Here is a 25,545-nt window from a genome sequence, read left to right as displayed (position 1 = left end):
AAAAGCCAAGAAATTTGAAAAAGAGACTATCATACACAACTTTTAGTATTCTAAAATATTGGTCACAATAAAAAAGTAAATCATAAATAAAAGCACTTAAATAGACAAATAGTGAAAATTACAAAACTTAAGTGTAACCACATATTCCTAATATCTAGCCCTTTGGTTATCTAAAAATGTATTTTGGCATTAACTATCCATTTTGTAGATTCATGTCTAGTTGAATAATTATTTTTTGGATCAAATCGTTTAACTATATTTTGACCATGGGAATAGAAAGCCTTCTCTTTCCTCTTTTGGCACCAAGTCAGTCCCTAAAGAAGTGACCTCATCTCCTTCTGTTGCACGGGAATGTTAGATCAGATAAATGCTGGTTGACCCCTGTAGAGACACAAGACCTATTCTTATATCTAATACAGACATACTTGAGTGGCCAAAAGAAAAAGTGTTAGTCGAGGAACAAATTCTAGCCTTTAAAAGTTTTTTCTTTCTGTTTCAGTTCTAATTTTAGTACATTCAGCAAGGATTTCAGAAGATGGGAGTAATTATTTCTTTATGCTTTTGTCAGTAGAAATGCTTTTTTTCATGCGGCCACCTTGCTTTTCCCTAGGATAACAGATCTTAAATCATATGGCTTCAAAAGACGGCTGCATTATATCATAAAAACACCTTTGAGATTTGGTGAAGCGAAAAGAGATAAGTGTTTATTAAATAAGAAATATTGATTACATTTAAGTTGTAATGTTGTGTTAAGATGACCATGATAAATTATAATTATAAATGATAAAGTATAATTAATTTTTAAATTAATTAAGCACAAGAAGCACACCATAATGTAGAAAAGTTACATTTTCGTAATGAATTTCCTATGCTGCAACTATTCAAGCATTGCAAAATTAATTGAAAAAAAATGTCAAGAAATTCTCTCACTGTCATTTATTTACTTTGAATAACAGTAGTCGTTCGATGTCAATCTTTCATTAAGTTGTGATATTCCACAGAAAGCAGTTTCTGTTCATTTTACAGCTTCTATTTATTGTTCTTACATCAAAGGTTCAAAAAAAGGGAACCAGTGACATGCAAGTGTTTTTAAATAAGAGAAATTCGGCCTCAATTAAAGCGCAATTGTGCACTAAAAAAAAACCTGTTGACACATATTCACTGTATTTTTTTCTTGTTAAACTACCAATGCAGAGTAGCTTTTCTGGTGTGATTATTTAAAGGACAACAGCAAAACCAGATTTTACTGTTATTTTCCTTTCCTCCATCTGTTGTTTGAAATCAGTTTAAAACATGAAGATGGATCAACTAATGGGATCCTCCAAGACTTTGATTCCATATCTTGAAGCTTTTGCAGTGTGAAGTAGAATTATCAAGTTCAGACAAACAGCTATTAAAAGATGGAATCAGATGGGAAGTGAATTCATCACAATCACCGCATATCTGTATGTTAGCATATGATGGAAGAGCAGGGATATTGGTTATCAATAGATAAAGGGGCTTTCCCTTTAGATACGGGGAACAGCGGGGGCCCTTATATATTGAGGCGGGGGTCTCTGTTGTCAGCGAGCTGCACCAGAAAAATGTCTCTTCTCTATAATGAACTCTAAGTAAAGGCTGTACTGAAGGGAAGTCAGTGGAAACTAGTCACACCACAAGATTGATTGTAAATAAATTCACTTTCTGCCACATGCAAGATATACAATTGTAGTAATAAAAAAATACATGTTTTTTAGAAATCTTAAAGCATTCTAGTCACTGGTTCATCCTCCCTCTGTGACCCCTACATAGTAGCAAATAAGTGAAGGATTGTTCGAAAAGGGGCCCTAGTTTTGCCTTTTCTTTTCTAAAAACATATACTTCATCTCCACTAAATGGCCCTTTCATGTCTGAAAACTATTTCTATGAGCTATTTCTTTTAATTGATGGCATCTGGCGGAGAGCGCATATCAGAGATACCAATATCAATCATGACCTATCCAAACTTGATCTTTTTATGATAGCCTTCTGACATGTCAAGGGTTCATTCAAAGCACATTCAATCTGGAAGGAGGATTTCAGGGGTAAATAAGTGAGAAAAAGGATTTCTAGGCTTTAAGGAAGCCTGTTTTTGAGACAATATTATAGTGAATACTTGCTCCATTTTACATAAACTGTTTAAACTTTATTTAAAAACAATATGGGGCCGCACACAGTTTTAGCTCTGAGAAAAATATAAGTACTATACATCCAGTGCTATAAAATGTAGAGATTAGTCTCAGTGTCATGGTTAACCTTATGAAGGCAAATGACTTGAAAGTTTTTAGCCTTGTCGACCATGGTCAGTGAAAGTTAGTGAGGCGTGAAAGGGCACGCTTTAAATGCAGCTGGCTGGAAACCTCGGCGGGACAAACACACTGAAGAGATTTAATGCCACACTGACCTGAAAAAAATAAAGCTTTGGCAAGTTTGGGTGAAAAATACTTGACCTGTGTTTTTGTCAAGACTGACCAAGAATAAAAAGCTTTTACTTTGAAGGTCTATAAGTCAGCCATTTGGGCTCATTTCTCACTGCAACCCAGTTGGAGCCAAAAAGTCTCAGTTCAATCTTTAGAAAAATAAGAAATGAACTTTTATTTTATTTTATTATTTATTTTAATTTTAAATATAAATAAAATACTGTTATTTGGCATAAATAAAACATAAAGAGAAATTGCCCTTTTTTCAAAATGTGAAATAGTTTATAACTTTTGACAGAGGTCTAAGTGACTTTCAAAATAAAAGACATCTTGTGTCACAACTCAAAGCAGCAAATTGTAGGTAGTGTAATCAAGGTCAGCAGTGATTACTTGCATAATATAGAGAAGCTAGAAATGTTTGTATTTAATAATTCAGTTCCAATTGCTTTGGCTCAACTTGTTTAAATCAATAAATTTGTTTTCAAATGTGGTGTGAAAGCGTTCTGTCTGGATGTCAGTGCTGATCATCATTCACTTCAAAACCCTCTCTCCTCCACTGACAGCATTTGACACAACCATCTGCTCCATGGAGACCTGGAACAAGAAGCGATGGATTGATTTTGATCCATGTTCTGCAGGGGCTCCCCCCAAACTCCCATCACCTCCCCCACATTGTAGCCTAAACCACCCTCCTCCCTCCACTTTTTCCCTCTTGTTCTGCATCAGTGATGCAGGTGGAGGGTTGACCTAAAATCTGGGATGATAAATGACTCCCATCATGGTGTCCTACAGATTGTGCACAGGATGATCTGCAGCTTCCTGTCGCAGCTTCTTAACATTATAAATCTTGATCTCAAACCAAATACTTTGAATACTTCTTTAGTAGTTGAAGAGGCTGCTGTTGTTGTAACCTGAGATCATTCTGAAGAATCCTTCAGAAGTTGTTTTAGATGTTGTAGGGTGAGATGAAAATGTTTGGCACAAAAATCAATTTTTGCAGTAATTTTCTTTTGATTTAAAACAATTTAAAATAAATCCATGTCAAAATCTAAAATATAGTAATAAAGAAGGCATAAAGACTCTTCTTGCACACTTTGCTTGTGCAGTCCTTTGTCTCCAAAAAGGAAGAAAACTTCCACTGAGTGGAGCTGGGGGGCACCAAAGTCTTCCACTCTTCCACTCTGTTCTCAACAGCTTCCCTCCTCCCTCCCTGTTCCCCCTCTTTTGTGTGGCTCCCCGAATAAATTAAGTCGGCAAAGACTGAGGGAGAAGGGCGGAGCAAGGTGTGGAGAGGAGAGGAGACGAGAGGGGGACTGACTGAGCCTTGTGTGGTGGAGCCGGAGTCAGATCTGGTTGGTGAGGTGCACCGTCTGTTGAAACGGCTCTGTTTCAGCCCTTTTCTGAATGACTGGATGCTGAGAAGAAGAGGAGGGGGTGAACAGATCAGAGCAACGCAGGAGGGGCTTTTCTGCTGCAGACTGCAACGAAGCCGCGCAGCCTGCCAGCTGATCCAGACGCGCTCACCTGACAGAGGCGCGGAGACGCACAAGGACGCGTCAGGGCTGGAGTAACAGAAGCTGCTCTCCAGTCTCATTACACTTTTACTTCAATTACCACCATTCCGTTTAAAAAAATCCACAATAGCTGGACAGGTCGGATCAAATCAAGATTTCCTTCCGGTGGATTGACTCCCATTTGGGGGGAGATTGGAATACCAATCAGGTCTTTCGGGGAATACCCAGATCTATTGTCCACAACAGCCCAGGGGATCCGATGAACGTAAGTAGCATCCCTTCATTGTTATTTTTTTCTTTATCAATGATCAGGATGAATTTTAGGTATCCAGGTTCAGAAAATAGCTTTAGCTGGATGGAGGCTTCTGGTTTTCTTAATGGGGATTGGGGGCGGGGGTAGCACCCAGAGTCTGCACCTTGCATTTATAAGCTGAAATCCTGAACAGGCAATAGGGATGTGCATTTAGAAATAGTATCTTCAAAGGCTGGATATAGTAACCCCCCCCCCCCCCCCCAAATATATATACAATAATAGACTGAAAAAAAGTAAAGATGGACAGACAGACATAAAAAAAGAAAATGAAAAGCAGTGTCCTGCTACTGCCCGTCCCAAGCCCGGCAAGTGCAGAGGATAGTGTCTGGAAGAGCATTCAACATAAAACTTAAAAGACATCTCAAACAGATCAAAGGAGAAGGTATATATGGATGAATGAACTGATATGACAATAGTTTTCTATGCATTTTAGGGGCTTGGAGGGACATGACACCCCAAACTCTCAGCACACTAAGACTTGCTTCCTCCCTCATATTCTACTTGCATCATAGTGGGGCTGGCTAAACCGGGGCTTTCTACATTCTCAGTGGATCCTCCTTGAATTGACTTGATGATCACTTGTGCGAATGGAATATAGGTTTCACAATTAAACATCAAAGCTAAACAGCCAGAGATCTGTGTGTGAAGACATCACATAAGCTCATTATCTAGTGCTATTTAATAACATGTCACTAGTTTCCTTCAAAGGGCTGGAAACTGCAAAGGGAGCAAAGACCAAACCACACGAGAAGGCCAACATTAGTAAAAGTATTTCCTAGTGAGAACATTTGATATGACTGTAAGGATTTACTGCTACAAAGAAGGGAATAATGTGCCTTTAAGCAAGGCACAGGCTGGGATTCCTCCCTCTTGGATTTCTTTTATGCAAATTGAAACAAATATTGTTTCAGCTGAAATCCAAGAGGACCTTTGATAGTTTTGCAGGTCAGAAAACTAATTTCACGCTCCCCCTCCTCTATGAAGTTTATTTATAGCAATCTGGTTTGACTGGATATGACCGAAAGCTAAAAATGGGAACTCAGGGGCACATTTAAGTGTCTAGCCACAATAGCTAGTTCTGGTGTCTGCTCTGCTTGCATCTGGAGCTCCTGGCTTTACGCTGCACAGAAGAAAGCAGGTTTAAAAAAAAAGTTTTTTGTGTGTTTGTGTGATCCAACAGTGCAGCGTTCTGGTTTGTGTGTGAGTCACTGCTAAAACCAGTTTGGTTTACTTGTAAAGTGATGAGGCATGCAGCAGGACTTCTAACATGAACCATATGCATATGTTGTTGGTGCGGCTTCCACCGTGTTGGGCCTCTGTCTGCACAAACAGCGTGTAACTACCAGCATCAGCTACAGCTGGAACAGGTCTCCCAAAACAGGCGCAAGGGTTCAAAGAAGCAGTCGAATTTTCACAAATGTCTGGTTATGAACTCTTTGTAGAGTTTAATCCATAGCCAGAAAAGAAAAGATGGATCTTCTTGGCGCCTATGTGTCCTCGTCAGAGCTACACTATCTTTTAAAATATGGTTTTATTAATCTTGACATTGCCTTTGTCAAGGAGGATTGTGGAAATGAATGGTCCTCCATGTGTCTTTAATGCTTCCAGTGTCAAGCCTGTCAGTGCGAAGATGTATGTGCATACAGCTCTGTGCCACGTCTTTTCAGAGCTTATCAACTGAGCAAATAGTCTGCTGTTTACCTTGCACTTCATGTGGCTCTGTATAGCTGAGTGAAGTGAGAACGATACAGCGCCAGACAGGGTCAGGGGCTTGAGTCTCAATTTTTTGACAGCCTCATCCGCTAAATGATACGCTTTTACAGTTTCTGGGTGACTGAGTGCAATATAGCAGCCGCTTGGCGTCAGCTTGGACCTTATTTTTTACATCTCAAGTGCTTCTTAAATCCTGAAATATTGCACTGAGACTCATCTTGACATGCAGTCAGATATTGTTCAATTTCTGTTTCAAGCTACTACCTTTTTTTGTCTGTGTCTCAGGATAAAATGCTCTTCCTTAAGGATATTTTCTTTTCGGTTATTCCAATGAAATTATGGTAGGGAATTTCCAAGTTGAGGTTTTATCATCAACAATTGTCAAGCTATTTCGAGAGCCTAAAGTAAACATCAGGGATCCACAGTGTAATCAAATTGCACATTTGCCACCCACTTTGAAACTGATATCTTGCCGATGCCATTTACGGTTGCGACGGCCAGTTTTTCTGTTTTACTGTTCTCACGAAGTTTAAACAGTTTAGGATTGGATTTGTTTTTCCAATCCTGAAAAATATATACGACATCTGATTTAAAATCAATTGAAAGTAATTTGATTTATTTCAACCAAAAATGAATTTTAATGAGGTTTATATTGGGTGAAAAGCAGAGAGAAGCTTGAAGCCAAAGTAAATGTTCAGATCAAATTTGGTTTATACATATAAAAAAATAGAAAAAAAGGACAAAAAAAAGTTATTGGTTTTGAGCAACCTGTCCAGATTCACACTTTGCTTTATTGTGAGGAACACGTAAAACACTTTGTAAAGATGCACTCTTTGTTTTATATTTTTTGTTGGCATCACACTCCACTTGCTGCAATGAAAAGTTAGCACCAAAAAATATAAATATAAAATCTTCCTAATACGTGCAAGTGCTATTAAAAACTTACCGTGTGTGTTTTATTATACACAATTGGAAATAAACACAAACGTGGACAACACTCCTTAACATATTCAAAATATGATCCTCTAAAGTACAATATTAGATTAACTTTATCGGGTAAAAATTTGAACCAAAACTTCTTTAACTTTTATTTTTGCTTGACCCAAATCCATTTTCAGAACCTGCTGAATCCCTTCCGGGGTCACAGGGTTGCTGGAGTCAACCTACTGCTGGGTGAAGGCGGGGTAGACCCTGAACAGGTCACCAGCCAGGTGACATAAAACAAATCTTTAACTGAGATACAGATGATCCATGTGTAGTTATTTCAATTTCAGTGCCCATTTGTTAAAGTACTGCACGTTTCAAAGTCTGTGAATTGATTGTCTTATTACAGAATTTTCTTTTAGGTGACAATTTAAAACACAAGTCATACATTAATAACATGTTTCCACATTTAAAGCTTTAAAAATTTCAAGTTTAAAATGTCAAACAGCTTAAGAATAGTACAAAGTTCATTGAGTTCATTGCGCACAGTCAGTTATATTTCTCCCAAAAATAGTTTTTTTTAATACCATTTAAAAAAAAAAAGTATGTACATAGATTTTACAGTGGAAGGTTATGTGACTAAACACGTGTAACATCTGCCTGTTCATCTTTGCTGAGTTGCCAATGAAAGAAACAGAAAAAGGGGAGAAGAGAGAGAGGCAACATCTCATTCAAATGTGGGAGTTCAAACAAAAATCCATGTAATTGTACCCCAGAACATTTTTTTTCTGTCCTGGGTTTTGTTTCAAGCTTGGGAAATTACATCTGAGTACAAATATCGGAAAGTGACTCACAGACTTCCTCCTCCTCCTTCCATCACTCACACACCCATTCACATGCAAACAACCGTGCACACAGAGAAATCATAAATCCGCACTGTGCTCCTAAGACTTCCTACACTTAAACCCCAACCACAAGTCCTTACATCGTCTATCATAAAAAAAACATAGAATCCATAGTATTTCTTTGCAGTTGGTGTCACAAAGACGCATCTTCACAACAGTTCCTAATGGCTCACAGATGACATCCAGCAAAAAGTAAACATAAACTCTGTTTTCCTCGTTGACTCCCAAAGTAGCTAGTGGAAATATTTACAGGGCATCTCTCACTCGAGTTCATGTTGCTGATGCCTGAGGTTTGTGTTTTTATTTACTTCTCAGCCACCACCTTAGACATAACACAAGCCAAACACACACTATTGGGAGAATGCATGCTTTTCCAATTCATCACAATGGATGCAACATCGAAGGCTTAATATGCTTGAGAGAGTAACTTGTTCAGTAAGTTGAAGTATTATCAACATAAGCTCTGATATTAAATTTAAAACATTTTTCTGTGGTGGGGAAACTATTGATTGAGTTTCAATGTACAGAACTTTTATTTTGTAGTGTAAGGTCGGAAATGACTGTGATCAAAATGTTATGATGCCTGCGAGAAAGGCAAATGAGGATTTCCATGCATACTCTCTCTGTCCTGTCACGACAGCGGATTCATTCATGGCTCTGGTTAACATATTGCTGTATGACTAACTCAGCCGTTCAAAGGAAACATCATGCTGCACCGTGATTGACTGGAGCTTTGGGACTTTTTTTGTTTGTTCAGAGGCCCAGTTCTGATGGAACTCCTTTCTTTATTCACGGTCTATTCCAGAGTACAAAAGATCTTTTTAATGTCATTGTGTGCTGATTGCACTGTACGACTGTTGAAGCTGTCATCAAGACAAGGCATCCGTTTTGCTGCCGAGTGAAAACATCAACTTTTAGATGTCTTAAAAACGTATTTAATTTTGTATTTGCTTAGAAGAGTTACTTCCTAAAATATATTTTAAGTATATTCCTGATAAAATCCTCTGAAACTGGAATGTGTGTTGAGTTTCACCATGATGGGTTAAAAAAGTAATGTTTCATGACTAAAATGTGTTTAGATCAAAACATTTGTGGAATTTTAACTCTTGAAAATGGGTTTTCTATGTGACTAAAACAACTCAAGACTGCAGCTAATGAATATTTTAACTTAGCAGTTAATCCTAATTACAGTGATAAGAACCTATTTTCACCCCAATAAAAACGGACTAATGATCACACTCTGCGAGTGTGACTGCGACAGACTGGCGACCTGTCCAGGATGTCCCCTGCCTTCGCCCACAAGTGGCTGGGATAGGCTCCGGCAGCCCCGTGACTAAACGGAAGAAGATGAATGAATGAATGAATGAATGAATGATCACACCGGACATCTTTTTTCTTTTAATTAAATACCAAAATGCCACCTTTTTTTGAATCATGCCTTTGTAATAGCACAGAGGGAATCAATCTTTTTCTGTTCTTGCTGAAAATCTTGTTTTTGGTGTTCTTGACATATTCTTGTGGGATCTTTCTCATGATGGAGGACAAATATTATTAACCTTTAACTTAAAATTGCATTTCTGAGTATTTCTTCATTCGAATTGAGAATTAGGAGCATGTGAAAAAATGTTGTTGGAAAAAGCTTGTAGGTGTGATGTAGAACTTACTACAGCAAGCCACAAGCTCCCTGTTCTGCTCCATGCTGATGCATTCACTTGTAGACAACTTGATTCATGTATGTCTTTGTTTTCCTCGTCCAAGCTGGCATCTGGCTCCAAACTGTACGACTGGATAGCTCCAATATTGCTCGCCATTTTTGTTGCATCAGTAATGTTAGGTTGGGGTTGTGAGGGGCTGTAAGATAGCGGAGTAGAGTGTACAGAGATGGACAATGGGAAGGGGAGGCGTGCTTGCTCTGCATCAACAGCTCACAAATTAGAGGTGAATTTCTACTGAACTTCTGCCACTCTGCAGAAACTATGTCCTAAAAAAGGGTTTTTTGATTTTGGCTAAAAATGGCATCATCACAATTCTAAGAACACTGGAAATGGTTGAAAATAAATCAAAAGATGATCATAGTGGGTCTTGAAAGTACTCACAAATCAGGGGGATGCATTTTCCTCTGATCTTTTTATTGAATATTTCCCTTTGAGGAGATGATCAGTGCAGACATGTGGTCGCTCACCCTCACATGTACCTAAATGAAAAGATGTTTTCATTTCATCAGTCACATGAAGAGAAAGATAAGAGATCTGTCTGGAAAAAAAAAACGGAATTGCATGTGGTGCTGCCTAGATTAAAAGTGATGAAACCTAGAGGGAGGCGAGCTGAGGAAAGAGAAGAAGAGAAAGCCTGTCTGTGCCACGTCTCATGTGTTTTTAATGAAGTAAGCGATACGATCGAAGCTTTTGTAACTTCAAATACTCGCACAGAACCCAGTAGCTCAGGTGAAACATCGTGTTGTAACAGTTGGGTGATTCAAACAGCCCACGAAACAACTTGGAGTGTAAACGTTTTATGTGTGTTTTTTATTTTTCCTCCTTGCAAATTAATTTGTCACTTAAAGCTTTAGAACCAGCGGTCTGCCTTTTTATCAATTTGCCGTTATTAGCTGATGTGTGAATGGAAGACAGACAAGCTTAATTCCCAGTCTTACCACAAGAAATGTAATGGAGCAACATGATACAAAGGCATTTCTTTTCTTAGAGAACAGCTGTTGGTATGCTGCTAACACAGGAGTTGATGGAGAATTTCGTTGCCAATAAGCCAAGTCGGCCTCCCATTTTCTGAGCTGGGTGATGAGAAATTGCATATTTTGACAGATTCCCACATCTGTAAGATGAGGAAGAGCCAAAGAGTCTCCCGGTGAAAGCAAGATAGTGACCTATTTTTTTCCAGTAAAAATTATTGGCAAACTTTTAAACAAAACTTGTTGTCACTTTGATGAATATTCATGAGTTTTCACAAACAATAACATGACCTGATACAACAGTTTGTGGTTTGCTGGAGCTTTTTGTCACAAATTGCTTCATTAGATGGAATGCAGAAAGATATAAATGTCTTTGTTTGGCTTCATATGAGACTTTGTTGGCTGACGTTAGAAGATGGATCTGTGATCTGCTGTCTCCTGACTGTTATGGCTGTCATGTGCGTGTTTTGTCTTTTAGCTTTTCCTCTGCTAGTTCATCAACTAATTATTCTTCTGAAGTAATGCTGTGTTTACGCGTTTGGAACTGTTTATCACGAGAGGAGACAAACGCTGGTTGCCACGGCAACAAAAGCTGCAAAAAATGTTCTGAACGTTTAAGAATCAGGACAGGGTTGATGATTGGGGTAAAGGTCAGAGTTTGGCCTTTAGGGGATAGCATAAAAGAAAAAAATCTGTTATGACAAACGCCAGAATACTTGCATAACTTTACTGCGTGTTTTAGAGGCAAAATAAAATCAAGTGGAGTCATTAAGTAGTTGATTATACATTTTAATGTCTTCCACATTCAGTACTAAGAATATTTCCTGTTTAATTGCTTCCAGTCGATGTTCCGTTTTCCTCTGCAGTGGACAGGATGGTGAACAGAGGAGCCTTTTGCGCCGCCATCCTTAGGGTCTGAATCTCTGTTTGACAGAGTCACGGACGCGGTTCAGCTCCACAGCTTTGCCCTTGTGGGATATTAAGTGTGCTCTGATGGGGAGGGGTGGTGAGTGATGGTAGATGGCAGCAGCTGCTTCACCTTCACAGACCCCATCCTTTTAGCCCTCAACTTTTTTTTTCTTCCAAGTCAGCCATCTTTAAACTTTTGTCTTTATTACTGTCTCATTTTCTAGTTTTAATCAAATACTGTGTGACCACACGTATTCTTCAAAAGAGCCCCGGCTGTCTATCGCTGTGCTGTAGCTTAGCGGCATGGCCTTGAAGGTTAAGAGGTAGATGAGGCACCTCCAGCTGTGTTTTCACTTGCTCTGTGGCTTCATGGATGGTTTCACGGAGAGAGTTATTTATGTGCGTGCGTGAGACCCAGTGTTTGTACATTTACACGTGCTGACTTGAAAGACTTTCTACTTCTATCAATATGACATCACATTTTAAAGAAACATTGTTTAAGATCTTTTGTTTAAATGTCTTTTATAAAATTCAAATGTGGGAAAACAGTAAAAGAAGGTTCCCTTTCTACTTAGCAACCTCTATTTCCCCCTAAAAAAATTGTTGTCCCATTGTTATGGAAACAAGAGACTGAAAAATAGAAAAGGATTATTTAAAAAAAAAAAAAAAACTGTTATCAATAACCATATCTTAGTAATTTTTTGTGTGGTATTTTTAAAATCTGGCACTCTTTCTGCAGATTTAAGGCTAAAAAAACAAAAATCTTGAAACAAAAGGCTCTTAATAAATCCAAAAGGTTTTAATTTCTTGTGGTTTGTAAGTTGGCAAGAAGTAGGCTAAAAAAGCTCTGATGACTTACCTTTTCACATTGAACGACATCTTTTACATGCTGTGTTAGTCAAATATAGTTTCAAACATCATTATTGATGGTATCATCAGCTCAAGCTTTTTTAAGCAATGCAATAGTAGCAAAAGCAAATGAAATCTTGCAGCTTAAATTATTTGTTTTAAAAATAGGTTGTTTCTTCAACCCAATTCTTAGGTTATTCATGTTGGGATTTATTTTAGATCACTTTTTGGAACAATTCTATTTTAGATTTTTCTTTTTTTTCATAACCCAGCAAAAATTTAGTGCCTTTTTAACCTTTGAATTGGGTTTAGAACCAACCCAACTTAGGTTATAAAGTTTTTAGTGTGTTGCTTCAATAATAAAACGGTTGGAAATAAGTATTTGTAATGGCCTTAGGGAGCCGGTTTAGCTCGTGCTGGTTTGCGGCACCTTCCGTCCGTGAAACCAGGATTCGACTCCAGGCTGCTCCCTGTTCCCTTCTCTACTTCTGTGCCGGTCCCAAGCCCGGTTGCTTTGAGAGGGTTGTGTCAGGAAGGGCATCCGGCGTAAAACATTGCCAAGTTTACCATGCGACTCGTTCGCTGTGGCGACCCCTGATGGGAAAAGCCGAAAGAGAAACAACAACATTTGTAATGGCCTTCCACTTAGCTATTGCAGTGTCACTGAGAATTCTTCTGCTCCTTCCATCTTTACCAAACAGATCACTTTGTTGTTTGGGCTTGCTGGTTTGTTAAATCTAGGACGTTTTGTCGCAGAGGACCCGATGTGGTGCGTAATCATTCACGTCTGGATTTCTAACAAGGAATAAATAAACACGTGTGAGTCATCAAAATGGTTTGGAATCGTCATCCTTCTCTTATGGAGTAGCTCATTTTTCTGTCATTGTTGTCTTTCCTGTGAAGAGCTGAAAACATTTACTAAATGTTTTAGATGAGTTTTGATTTAAAACGATCCAATTTCCATTTAAAAAAGTTTTTTTTCCCCCCAACTTGTAGGGGGTTTGTTGTGTTTTTATCATGTGGCTGCGAAAATAGAAAATTTGAATAACAGGTTTCACACTTTTTAAAGTCATATTTTTACTGCACATGCACTTAAACATTTGAACTTTTCAATTGAATATCAATTGGGCATATTCAATTATTGTCTATCTTCTTATTTGATTGTACTACACATCATAACAGAAGCTGCAGCATTTAATCACAGTGTGGACACAACCCTAGTCTCAGTAGGCTGCTGGCAAAGGGGGATGACCCTGCTGTGAACAAAGCAGTCACTACAGCCTCACTGTTGTCAGTCGTGTCAAAATGTATTCTAAAAGTACAAAAAAAGACTATTAATCAGACATGAAAGTACAAAAAACAGTATTTTAACCATGCACAATATTGAGGCCCTTGGACGCTATTTCATGCACATTGCTTCTAGAACAGAGAGACAATCTCATTGCACTATTAATATTAATTGAATTTAGAGTAGCATACATGTATTTTTTAGTGTTTGTGCAACTGTCCAGACAGTGGCTGTCTGGGTGTCTAGGAAGGCGATGTTGCTCTAACGTTACAGGATTTAGTTTAATATGTTGTGGAAATAAATTGTAACTGATATCAACCTTTTGTGTAGAAACTTAATTAAAGGAAACACATGTATATGCACAAAAATGAGTGAGTCAAATGTACACTGAAAGCAAACACACTCTCATAAGCTCACGGTGACAGCTGGGGTTAGCAGTGGGATGTCTATATTGAGAGATCCAAAGACAACTGAAGGGGAGATGGGGGTCATAGTTGTCATACCCCTGTTAGTGCAGGCGACAGGAAAACTGAGAGGAAAAGCTCCCACCTCCTGACCCCCTCATATAGACCCATCCCTCTATATCTCATCTTCCAAAATGTTGTTTTACTATTCCGGAGCATCTTTCACCACAATTTCCTTTAATTATTATACAAGGAAACTGGTTTCTTTACCTTTTTAAGCTAATAAAATGTACCATTTTCAAAATGTGCACTGTGCAGAAAGTCACTGCAAGATTGGACCAATCCAACAAGAATTACATTTCTGCTCTTGAAAACATCGATGTGGCTTTTTTGGGGGCTTTTTTTCCCCTCAGATGTCTGACTTTGCTGTCAGACAAAGCCTGGCCAATGTTTGCTCTGGGTGACACAGAAGCAGTTGCAGACCCAAAAAGAGTAGCTGCCAAATGTTTACAGGCGGTGCCAGACCACTCAACCACTAAGGAACCAACTGAATTAAACCCTGCACTGCTCCATCAAAGCATACGGAACATGGTAAAGATAGAGGTGGTAGGTGGCTATCTTTCACTCGAAAAGGTTTGTGAAGTTGTGTCCTGTTAAGTTTGACTGCGGGTAGCTGTGGCATGCCCAACCAAATCTGCTAAATCCATTAGAGGCAATGAATGAAGGGTAAGGGAGGGAGGAGAACAGAACATTTGAAGGAAATGCGGATAAAGTGGTTTCCCACTACTGGGATGCAAACAGTATAAAGCTGCACTCCAACATCCACATATGCATGCTACACTGCATCAAATGGCCACACATGACAGAAAAGTTAGTTTTAATATTGTGTAGCAACAGCATGTAAGTGGAGGATGCATTTGAGGATTTGAGGGTAGCACGCAGCAGAGACAGATTATGGGGAAGCCATGCCAGATATAATGTGGCTGAGACTGGATGGAGCCCTCTGGGGTCGACCCTGTCTGTCAATGGGAGTTGATGTCATGGAGACCTGGGTAACAACCCGAACATATTTGAAGTCTTGGTGTGTTCTTGTCAAACTGTTTGCATGCATTATGAAAAAAAACAACAAATCATAAATGATGAATGATTTCATCATAAATTCATCAAATTTCATTCACACAATGGTGTTATAAAGAGTGCCACTAGAGGGAGGGAATCAAGGAGCTGGCTTTCATCCCACTGACCATTTGCTGGAGCAACCATCCTCTGGAGATGGACCACGTTTTAGCCAAGGGTTACGTTTTCCATGTATTTATTGCAGCACACATGCAGAGATCATGTCATAAACTGATCAGTTGGTGACAGATTGCATCTTTTCATCATTTGGAATCTTTTGTTGACATTAGTGCTAAATAGTTAAGAAAAGAGCACGTCTGCAAACATGCAATAAAATCATCTTTTGATCCATTGATTCACCATGTTTTGATTAAAAAAATTCGCAGAAATGCAACTTTAGGCTAAATTTTCTTTATACATGTCCTCCATCATCAGAAAAATGCCACAAGAACATGTTAAAAACACCACAAACACAATTAAATTTTTATTGGAGTGGGTATTAGAGAACCCATCCTCTGGAGCTTCATCTTTCCTGCAAAGGTTTTTCCTTCTGTCTCGTCGGACAAAAAGGCTCATAGGACAAACAATCATGGCCTCTAGTCTTTCTGCTGTTTTTTTTAAGTTTACACTTTCAATGTTTTTGCTTTTCTTTCTTTGCTCATCTTTATTGCTGCATTGTTGTACAGCACTTCAGGTTAATTTCTTTAAATCTGTCTAAAAAAGCTGGAGTTGGTCTCTGAGTTTTCCAATGAAGATTTCATCATCCCATACGTTATCCTTTCACTTGCAGATCTTGCTTCAGCTTCTTTCTTTTCTTCCCTCTCTTGTTTCAGACACACACACACACAAACTGGCAGCTGTTTTGACACAATGCAAACACCACAAACCAAGGGTTGTGTGTGTGTGTGTGTCCATTACAGAGTGGCTCAGTCTTAGCTCTGCCCTCTTTGTGTAGGAGTGCAGCAAATGTCCAGAGCAGCCGTCTGTAGCAGATGTAGAGGTTCAGTGACCATGTCAGGGGGTGTGTGCAGTATCAGTGTCCTTATCCTTCTCTCAAAGGGGCTGTAACCTTTATTAATCTTTCCTCCTTAGAGGCCTCATAAACTACCGCTGGAGGTCAGGGTTAGCAGAAAGACAGATCAAGTGAATGATAGCAAAGGAGATTTTTTAATATTAATTTGTTTATTATCGTTTTGTAACAATTAACAAGGGAGGTTTAACTTGTCCAGGATAATTACAGATTATGTACTGAATTCAGAAACTCAGTCAATACTCAATTTGGTCAAATCCACTATTTTGTTTGGGCAGTTTTTAGGATTTAAAAGAAAGAAGTGGATTCCAACATTCCCTTGTGAAATAATGTCATCCAATTATGTTATCCAGTTGTTGCATAAAAATTGAACACACCAAGAGTTTAGGGATCAACGTTTAGATCAATGAAAAGGATTTTCAGGACGACGTCACTTTCAAAATATTAGAAGAGCTGCTTTTGTCTCTTGGTTGGAGGGTGTTTGGAAGAGCAGCACACTCAATAAATCTTGCCTTTATGAATACGAGGGCGACGTACGTAAACATACTTTTAAAAGTAATCTAAATATTTGCAGACTCCATCAAGAGGGGGAAATATGGTATCTATCTCATGAGAGTTTGTTAACCTTGCCAGATCAGAGTACATTTTATGATTTTTGTTGTGGTGTGCGAAAGTATGTGTGTCAAATATGGGTCAATTACCATTTGCAAATAATTATTACTGTTTATTTTAACTGGGTGAAAGTGCCTTACTGTGACTTTAATTGGCTGCCTGGAGACCTTTCAATGCTTGGTGATGCTCAGATAGGCTGCTAAACTTTTGGTAAAACTTTTCTTTTCACTGTGATTGAGAACACAGTTGCAGTGTCTGTTTCTCTTGACGATAAGGTCCTTTGGATGATTGATGAGGTTGATTTAACATTTTCATGAAGAGGGCACTACTTTACAGATTTTTTATGATACAGAGACCAGGGACACAAAGAGTAAACGTAGGACTTCAAATGGCAAGCTTTTACTGAGGCAACCATAAACTAGTGTTCTTCATGTGTTCTTAATGGAGTGTACAGGAAAAGTAATTCCTTTCCAAGCTCTCATTTGAGTCTCTGTAATTTTTTTTCTCTATAGATTTCAGTCTGATGTGTTCTGGACACATCAAGATGTTCTCACCCAACCAATAAAAAATGTCAACCTAGAGATAAATATACTTTATGGGTCTGTCCTCATAGTGGCGTGAGCCAGTGTGGATTCTGGACTGATTTAGACTTACATTTTCATGCTCTTTTAAAGCTTCCTGATCTCTCTGAAGAGTTCCTTCCAGAAGGTTATGTATATCCATTTCATAGGAAAAACGATGAAATTCATCAGGTGACATTTTTTGTATTTGTTCTGGACTGTAAATGTGTTAGCACGCTGTCATGCAAGGATTTAAAACACATACTAAAGTTTGAAAAATAGAGCACTGTTTTTGTGTAACAACAGCAAAGTCATTTTTTTAAATGCAGTATACCAAAAATCTTTAACTTTATTTTTACAGAGAAATTATAACCGAAATGTCCCCAATTTATTTTAATGATTTCCTGTTTTATGCTTTTCTTCCAGGCGTAGCAGAGCCCAGCCATGACGATAACAAGTAAAGGGTCAAGACAGAGAGAATGGGTCAGGGGAGCCCGCATCGGTTCAAGTCTCTGTCAACAGAAGCCGTTCCTCTATGCATTTGTTATCCTGCTTCAATCAACACTTGTACTTGGAGTACTGGAGCTTCAGCTGGATGAAGGGCAGCCTGCGGGGACAATTGTTGGAGACATCAGTGCAGGATTGCCACCTGGAGAAACTGCAAGGCTTTACTTTATCTCCGACCACGAGGGGACAGGTGTTGGCAGTGACCTTGACATTGACGAAACTACAGGTATCATTACTACCAAGCGTCGTTTGGATCGCGAAGAGAGGGACCACTACAGCTTTATTGCTGTGACAATGACAGGCATCACCATAGAGGTGTCAATCACAGTCAACGATATCAACGATCACGCACCTGAGTTCCCCAAAAAGAAGGCACTTCTTAAAATCCCCGAACACACAGTAGTGGGAACAAGATTTTCACTGGATCCTGCCACGGACGCGGACAAGGACCAGCTGACCACTCAAGGCTATGCCATCAAAGAGGGCAATGTAGGCCACATGTTTAAACTTGAGAGCAAAAGGAGTGCCAACAAGGTGCTCTATCTAGATCTGGTGGTTAGTGGACTTTTGGACCGGGAGAAACGATCATCGTATAGCCTGGTCATAGAAGCGTTTGATGGCGGCTCACCAAGAAGGGTGGGGTTCATGACCCTGGAAGTGACTGTGACTGATATCAATGATCATGCACCAGTCTTTAATCAAAGTAGATACCATGCTATTATCTCTGAAAGTCTGCCACAAGGAAGTAGCATCCTACAGGTTAGTTTCACTTAAGCCCTTTAATTGATAAATACATTGATCTGGATGTTTTATTAGTTTACTTCATCTCTTTGCAGGTGTTTGCAGCTGATGAAGATGAAGGTGATAATGGTCTGGTGCTTTACGAAATTAACCGCCGTCAGAGTGATCCTGAACGCTACTTTGTCATTGATTTAAAGTCTGGAGTTATTACTTTAAATAGACCTTTAGACTATGAGCTGAAGAGGGTCCATGAACTTGTGGTCCAGGCCAGAGATAATGCAAGCCAGCCTGAGGTAATCAATTGCATTATGACTCATTAATACAAATGGTGGATTCTGTGCTAGAAAGTAGAAATGAAAAATATTTTTCCTGCTTAAATAGTTTTTAGACTTACATTTGCATCAAAAACATTTCTGCTACTTTGCAAGATAGGTTTGTTGAAATGCATATGTCCAGTAGTTTGCAACCAGCACACACACGTACACATCCCTCCTCTACATATACACACACCCATGGATATAGGGTCAAAAATCTTGAACAGACTTCATAGGAGTTGTAGCAAGACTTTGTGTCAACAAAATTTTAAGTAGTGTTAGGACAGTTAGATATGTACTTAAAACGGAATGGCCTAATACTTTGGTGCCAAGACATACAACTATACTGACCCCACATATCCTAAAAAATCCATTCCAGAAATTCAATACCACATAAAAGAACCACAGGAAATATGGAGTTTTCTTTTGAAAAGTAAAAACATAAAGTTAAATCTAATATCAATGTTGTTAAATGTGGATTGTGATGTTTCCTTAGGATTAGGCATATACTGAAAATACAATGATGCCAAAAGTAAAACATTGGTTTATGGAGGACAAGAAATGAAAAATGAATTCATGAGTCCATTGTGTTTTGTTTGAATTTTTCCAAAGTTTTGACAATTTGTTAAAATTGCAATAGAATTTTAGGACAGCCGTACATCAAATGTTGGTATGACCCAATCTTTACTGTACCAGTTTCGCTGGTACTTTTTTTGATATATTTAGATTTATATAATGTTAAACACAAAGCTATTAGTATTGAAACTGTGAATATACTAGCACATAACTGAATTTTGTGTCGGTTGGCCAAACGCAGCTGCACTAAAACAGCTATGTTATTAAGTTTTTTTTCAAGTCTACAAAAAAAAAAGGATAATGTTAAATATGCACAATGCAAACAGAATAGCATTTTTGCAATTATTTTTAACCCTTATTTAAGCCAAAATGTTGGATTGTGGTAATGGAAATGTTTTTAAATTCTCTAACACCAACACTATAATTTCAGATGAAGTATAAAGGAATGTTTTGTCAGTAGAAGGCTGACATGTGTGCTATAATACAACTCAGCTCAGACGAAACTGGACTTTTTCTTCCAGGAAATAAGTCACAGATGAATAATATAATAATAATCTCACCAATCTGCAGCATCTAATTATATACAAGTGGCAAGGAAAAAGTAATATTCCAACATAATTTCTTCCTAGGTCACCAACGCTTTTGTGACTATTCATGTTCGTGACTTCAATGACAACCAGCCAACCATGACCATCATTTTCCTCAGTGAGGATGGCTCTCCCAGAATTTCAGAAGGAGCTCAACCAGGACAGTATGTGGCTCGGATATCTGTCACTGACCCAGACTATGGAGAGTATGCAAACGTGAATGTGTCTCTAGAGGGAGGTGATGGCAAGTTTGCTCTCACAACCAAAGACAGCATAATTTACTTAATCTATGTGGATCAAGTTTTGGACAGAGAAGAGCGAGATTCCTACGACCTCAGAGTGATGGCCACAGACTCGGGCACGCCTCCCCTCAGGGCAGAATCCTCTTTCACCATCCAAGTGACTGATGTAAATGATAACCCTCCTCTGTTTGACCAGCAGGCTTACAGACAAACCATCCCTGAGGTTGTGTACCCTGGATCCTTTGTTCTTCAGGTAACAGCGAGGGACAAGGACCAGGGTCCCAATGGAGATGTCAGATATAGCCTTCTGAAGGGTAAAAAATGGTTTTCAATCGATCCAATCACTGGAATCATTACCACTGCTACTGCTCTGGACTTTGAGTCAGAACCGGCTCCCAGTGTGACTGTTATTGCAACTGATGGTGGCCGCCCGCCCCTGTCTTCCACTGCCAAGGTGGACATTGTGGTGCAGGATGTTAATGATAACGCACCAGTGTTTTCCAGCAACTTCTACAATGTCTCTGTCAAAGAGAACACACCAGCTGGGACATGCTTCTTAGAGGTAAGAGAAAACCCGTGTTTTATTTTTAATTTTCAACTCATGTTCTTTTTTTTTTGAGTTTCCACTGCATTCGTTTCAAAGCTGTTTTAGAGTAGCCGCTGTTCATTTTTTGTGATGTTTTTTGGAGTTTGTGTGTTGACCTACTTTCAGAGCCAAAACCAAAAGATGGTTTACTGTCCTTTTGGTCTTTTTGTTTCTACTCTTTCAATCCTTTACTTGCACATTTTTTTCAGTCTTCCAAAGTAAAAGCCTGATTTATACATCTACAAATAGCCTTAAAGTTAAGAGTGTGTCTGCATGGGACGCACCCTCCAAGTTTTCTTTCTGGAGGGGATGGTCCACTAACAACACTGTTTTAGACAGAAAACCTGCACAAAACAAAGAGAGTGTAGTCTCCTGTAGTCCATTTTAGGAGAAAAGGATGAATAAAGGCATGGAAATAACAACAAAGGAAGACAGGGGAGTGAGATTTAATGGGAATTCCAAAAGCTACTGTGAGATTTACACTGATCTTTCATGTCCTTTTTCTCACCTCTGAGGGGTTGCTGTCCAACCTAATCACAGTCCAACACAGTTAGATCTTTAACTCCAGCAGATTTCATATACAAGTCTGATTCTTTTAAGCTTGTTTTGTTTCCTAGTGCAGTCTAGCTTGGCATCGGGAACCATTTTGACCAACTGTTTTTACAGGTTGGTTTTAGCCCTCTGACTCAAAATGAAGAAAAACAGAGAAAAAAAAAGCATTTCTCATTCACAGTATATTTAGGATAAACGCAGTCTACGTCTGAAGTACAGCGCAGCTGAAATGAAAAGATATGGTCCATTGATCACATGACTTGAAGTGGATAAATAGTTGCATTTCCAGGTTTTCTTGACGTATTCTTGAAAGGGACTTTTGGCTGGAATCCAGTGGAAAGTGACATACAGAGGCTCTTTAAGTTTACTCAAGCAAGAAACATAGACTATAAGGATAATGATGTAAACTTTCACCTGTAAAAGCGACTGAATGCAGCAATGAGATTAACCTCAAGTGCCTTTATGATACAATCTATCTCATTTGTCCACTTTGACATGTTCTCATAGCCTACTCCTTTTAGCTGTTTTATCCTTGAAATGAACCTTGTTTCTTCCTTTGAAAGAGTCGCAATCAACTGTTTTTTTTTTTTTTTCTGAATTAGTTCACAGAAAGACACAGGTGCAATCCCATGTCAGACATTGCAAAGGACTTTTCAGTTTGATTAAAGTTTTATTTTATGTGATTAAAGTTTCCCTACAAGGACGATGCTTGGGGTGCGTAATGACCCACAAATTTATGAATGACGCAAATGACAAGATGCCTTTATGGATTTTATCCTTTTTTTCTCGCTTCTTGGACATAATAATTGAAACTGTAAACAATGATATATCCATTAGTTAAAAACATCAAATTGTCTCTACAAGTGCTGGGTTTTACTCTCATGATTGATTTACATGAAGCAGACAGGTGGGATGGAAGACATGGTCCCTCGATAACACGTGTTTAGGTGGCCAGTTCCAATGTAAAATCCATATAAATGCTCATAAATGTGTATTTCATGCTTTTGCCTTTAAAAGTCTCGCGTTCATGCATAGCTACACAAGTCTATGACTGTTTTTTAGCCCTACGTACAAAACATGTTGTCATTGAAAGTGTATTGCCAGTTAAACCAGGTAACCCATCAAGGACTCAGATTTGGTAGTGATGTATGGAAGGTGTCCCTTTTAATTTTTGGAAGTGCCAATCCTATTAATGTTGATCCCGGAGAAGAAATTAATAATTGAGGTTTATTCCCGGCCAGAATTATATGACACAATGACTTTCATATGTTGGAACAGAGGTAAAGTGTGGAGTAAGATTTGCACCGCTTTAACATTTCACACCAAGTCTCCTCCAACTGTAGGTGGTGGACATGCTCTAGCAAACAGTGGAAAAAAGAAGAAGAAGGGTGTTCTTGAACTCACGTCAAATGCCCGCTGTGTATGTCGCGTTAGATTAGACAAAAATTGTTCTCAGAACTATTAAAACGTTTAAAGTGGATAGGAATCACTGCTGAGATTTTAAAATATAACAACTTTGCTAAGTAGGTTTAGATTTTTGACACCTGTAAAATGTGGGAAACCAGTCAATGCTTAGCATTTAAGCAAGGAAGCATTTGAAGAACACACAGTACATGCAGTTTCTTTCACTTGTTGATAAAACTACATTATCCTGGCATCCAGCTTTCATCACTTTCATTTCTTTTGCTTTAGTATGATTTTTCACAATCATTTTCCTTCATATCTTTCTCCCTGTACCACTTTTCTTCCCCTTAGTCTTTGCTTTCACACACATTTTGCGAGTAGGAAGTGTCTTATCAGTTTTGCCACTTTTGTAATCTGTAAAGTGCTGGACTGTTTATGTAGCCACAGCACAAAGGGGTTATTTATTTCTAAGTTTCCTTGCTTTCCTTTTCCGCCATTTCCCAGTGTTTCCCAGGCATGAAGGGTTACAGTGACTGTGAAGGCATTGCATGCAAATCTAGAAGTTTCATAACCGGAGAAAGTAAAGGTCATGAGAAAAGGAAGAAGGGCGAACAGTGACGTTGGGGATGAAAGACAATTAAATAGGTAACTTTTGCTGGTGTTTGGTTGATATGATTATAGATTATATATCCGTTAATGTAAAAAAAATGCAAGGGTAACCCATATGTTTATTGGTTACTCTAAATTGCCCTAGGTGTGAATGTGAGTGTGCATGGGTGTGTGATTTATGACCCTGCGACAGACTGGGGACCTGTCTAGGATGCCCCCTGCCATTGCCCACAAGTGGCTGGGATAGGCTCCGGCAGCCCCCTGACCCCGAAAGGGACAAAACGGGTTTAGAAGATGAATGAATGAAAAAACAAAACAAAACAAGGAGGGTACAAAAATGTCAAAGTACTCTATCAGGTATTTAGGAAATGTTAAAAAAAATACATCAAGCTGAAAGCTCTCCTCTTTGCAAGCCTCTGACAAATATCTATGCGTGAGTACCTATGTACACTATTAAAACACTTTTTAGCAGGTGATGCAGCTTCCATGTGATGTTCAGCATGTGGTTTTCTCGGTAAGCCAGTTAAACTGTACTTAATCACAGAGGCAGACACACAGATGTGCTCTGCTGGGAGTTGTACAAAGAGATGGACCAGCGCTTGTTGATGTTGCAGTAGAACAGTACAGTGGTCTCGCAGTGTCTTTTAATTAAATATAGGTGCTTGAAAAATGACTTGTGCTTTGAATCAGAGGCAAATAAGCAAATAAGAGACAGAAGTAGATCTGCCTTAAGACCTTCCTCAAAGCGAGTTCAACCCTACTGATGCCTCACATTCCATAGCCTAAAGGGTGTTTTTAAAGATGGGTCGTTTGAGTGCTGTAGATAAACTTTTGGTGAAGTTTCTTCCTTCTTTTATTCATAGCCATAAAGTAGAGGACCGCTGGAGCAGGGTAAACCTTCTTTACAGTGCTTAATCTTAAATTATTAATTCATATTATCTTAAGTTGGCATTTACTGTAAATACTTGCAGCATCAAAAGACTAAAATATTACCAGTTTGATATATATATTCCCACTCCTACTTGTGATATCTTACTTTACACTTGTACTTCTTCGCCATAGCATTCCTTTCAAGCTGTCAAGTTAAGAAAAGCTGTGAAAATTACTCCTAAGGATGGTCCAAAGCTAACCTACGTATCGTAAAACACATCAGCAGGAGGAGATTTTTTTCCATGGCAGTTTTACTCTCCCCCTTAAAAAAAGAGAGAAAAAAACACAAAAAGCAGCCCCTTTGGTGAGAGTTCCAGTTTCCGCAACCCCATGCCTTTAGGCTATGAACCTCCATAAGGAAACAGCAGTCACACCTAAAATATACACACACATAAGCTGTGAGCCTAATCACATTTGTTAAAGCAATATCAATGAAGCTTGAGAAGCATGATGCACTGAAAGCAGGAAGGTTACACAGCTTTACGCTTCCTGTGACACTGAAATAGCCTCCTGCTGGTGTTGTGCCGGGTCTGACCCCCCAACGGAAACTAGAGCCAGAACGGACCACTTTAGGCAGTCATTTGTAGGTATATCAATTTGTTCAGGTTTAAAAATTGTTAGAAAGGTAAAATGCCCTAATAATGTCTTCTGCACTCTTGCACAGATACAGTAAAAAAGACAGCTGCATTTTAAATGTATGTTGAGGAAATCATTTGTTAGCAGCAATGAGTATTTTACCCTAACAAACTAAAAAAAAAAAAAAGAGAAAATGTACACATAAAAAACCGACCAGTGCGTCTCTCGTGCTACTGCCGACCTGCCATGTTTTTGACAAGGGATTCTCTGTTTCATTCTGTAGTCTTCGTTTTTCACCAAATCATACGCCTCTCAGCAATGCTGACAGGCTGTGTGTGACAAGATATCAGTACTCTGTTTCTGCTGTGTAAACCATTCATATGACATCCATCATCGCTCGCTGTGTATTCATCACCTGTATGCAACTGGAAGCACAGACTCTGAAGAAAATCTTGATCAGTTCCACTTTTCGTCATGGGTTAAGCGTAGATGTTAGTATGTGTTGTTTAATTTAAAAAAAATGTTTTATTCAACTTTTTTACCTAAAACTTTGTTTTACTTTATTTTGATGTTTGTTGTATTTACAGTTAGTTGGTCCATCTCTTTGGTATAGCAGATTCACCATTATTATCTTAGGTTTATGCTTCTTTGGCTTAATTT

The 25,545-nt window shown here is 38.7% G+C and overlaps 1 protein-coding gene across 2 annotated transcripts in view; it reads left to right on the top strand.

The window, feature by feature from the left end:
- Positions 1-25,545, top strand: part of dchs1b (dachsous cadherin-related 1b) — a 114,369-nt gene that overhangs the window by 20,901 nt on the left and 67,923 nt on the right. The window contains exons 1-4 of one of the 2 annotated variants that reach the window (XM_004076301.5): positions 3,707-4,217; positions 17,688-18,527; positions 18,605-18,802; positions 20,029-20,790. In XM_004076301.5, coding sequence (XP_004076349.1) covers positions 17,706-18,527; positions 18,605-18,802; positions 20,029-20,790 — 1,782 coding nt within the window. In that variant the 5' untranslated portion in view covers positions 3,707-4,217; positions 17,688-17,705. Of the gene's footprint in view, positions 1-3,706; positions 4,218-17,687; positions 18,528-18,604; positions 18,803-20,028; positions 20,791-25,545 lie in introns of those variants that run through there. The other variant, XM_078931127.1, reaches the window with a different exon arrangement.

This window comes from Oryzias latipes, chromosome 14, assembly GCF_053564925.1.
Source record: "Oryzias latipes strain Hd-rR chromosome 14, Olatipes_Hd-rR_3.1".
NCBI classification, from domain to species: Eukaryota; Metazoa; Chordata; class Actinopteri; order Beloniformes; family Adrianichthyidae; genus Oryzias; species Oryzias latipes.
This window is presented reverse-complemented; position numbering and strand designations above follow the sequence as displayed.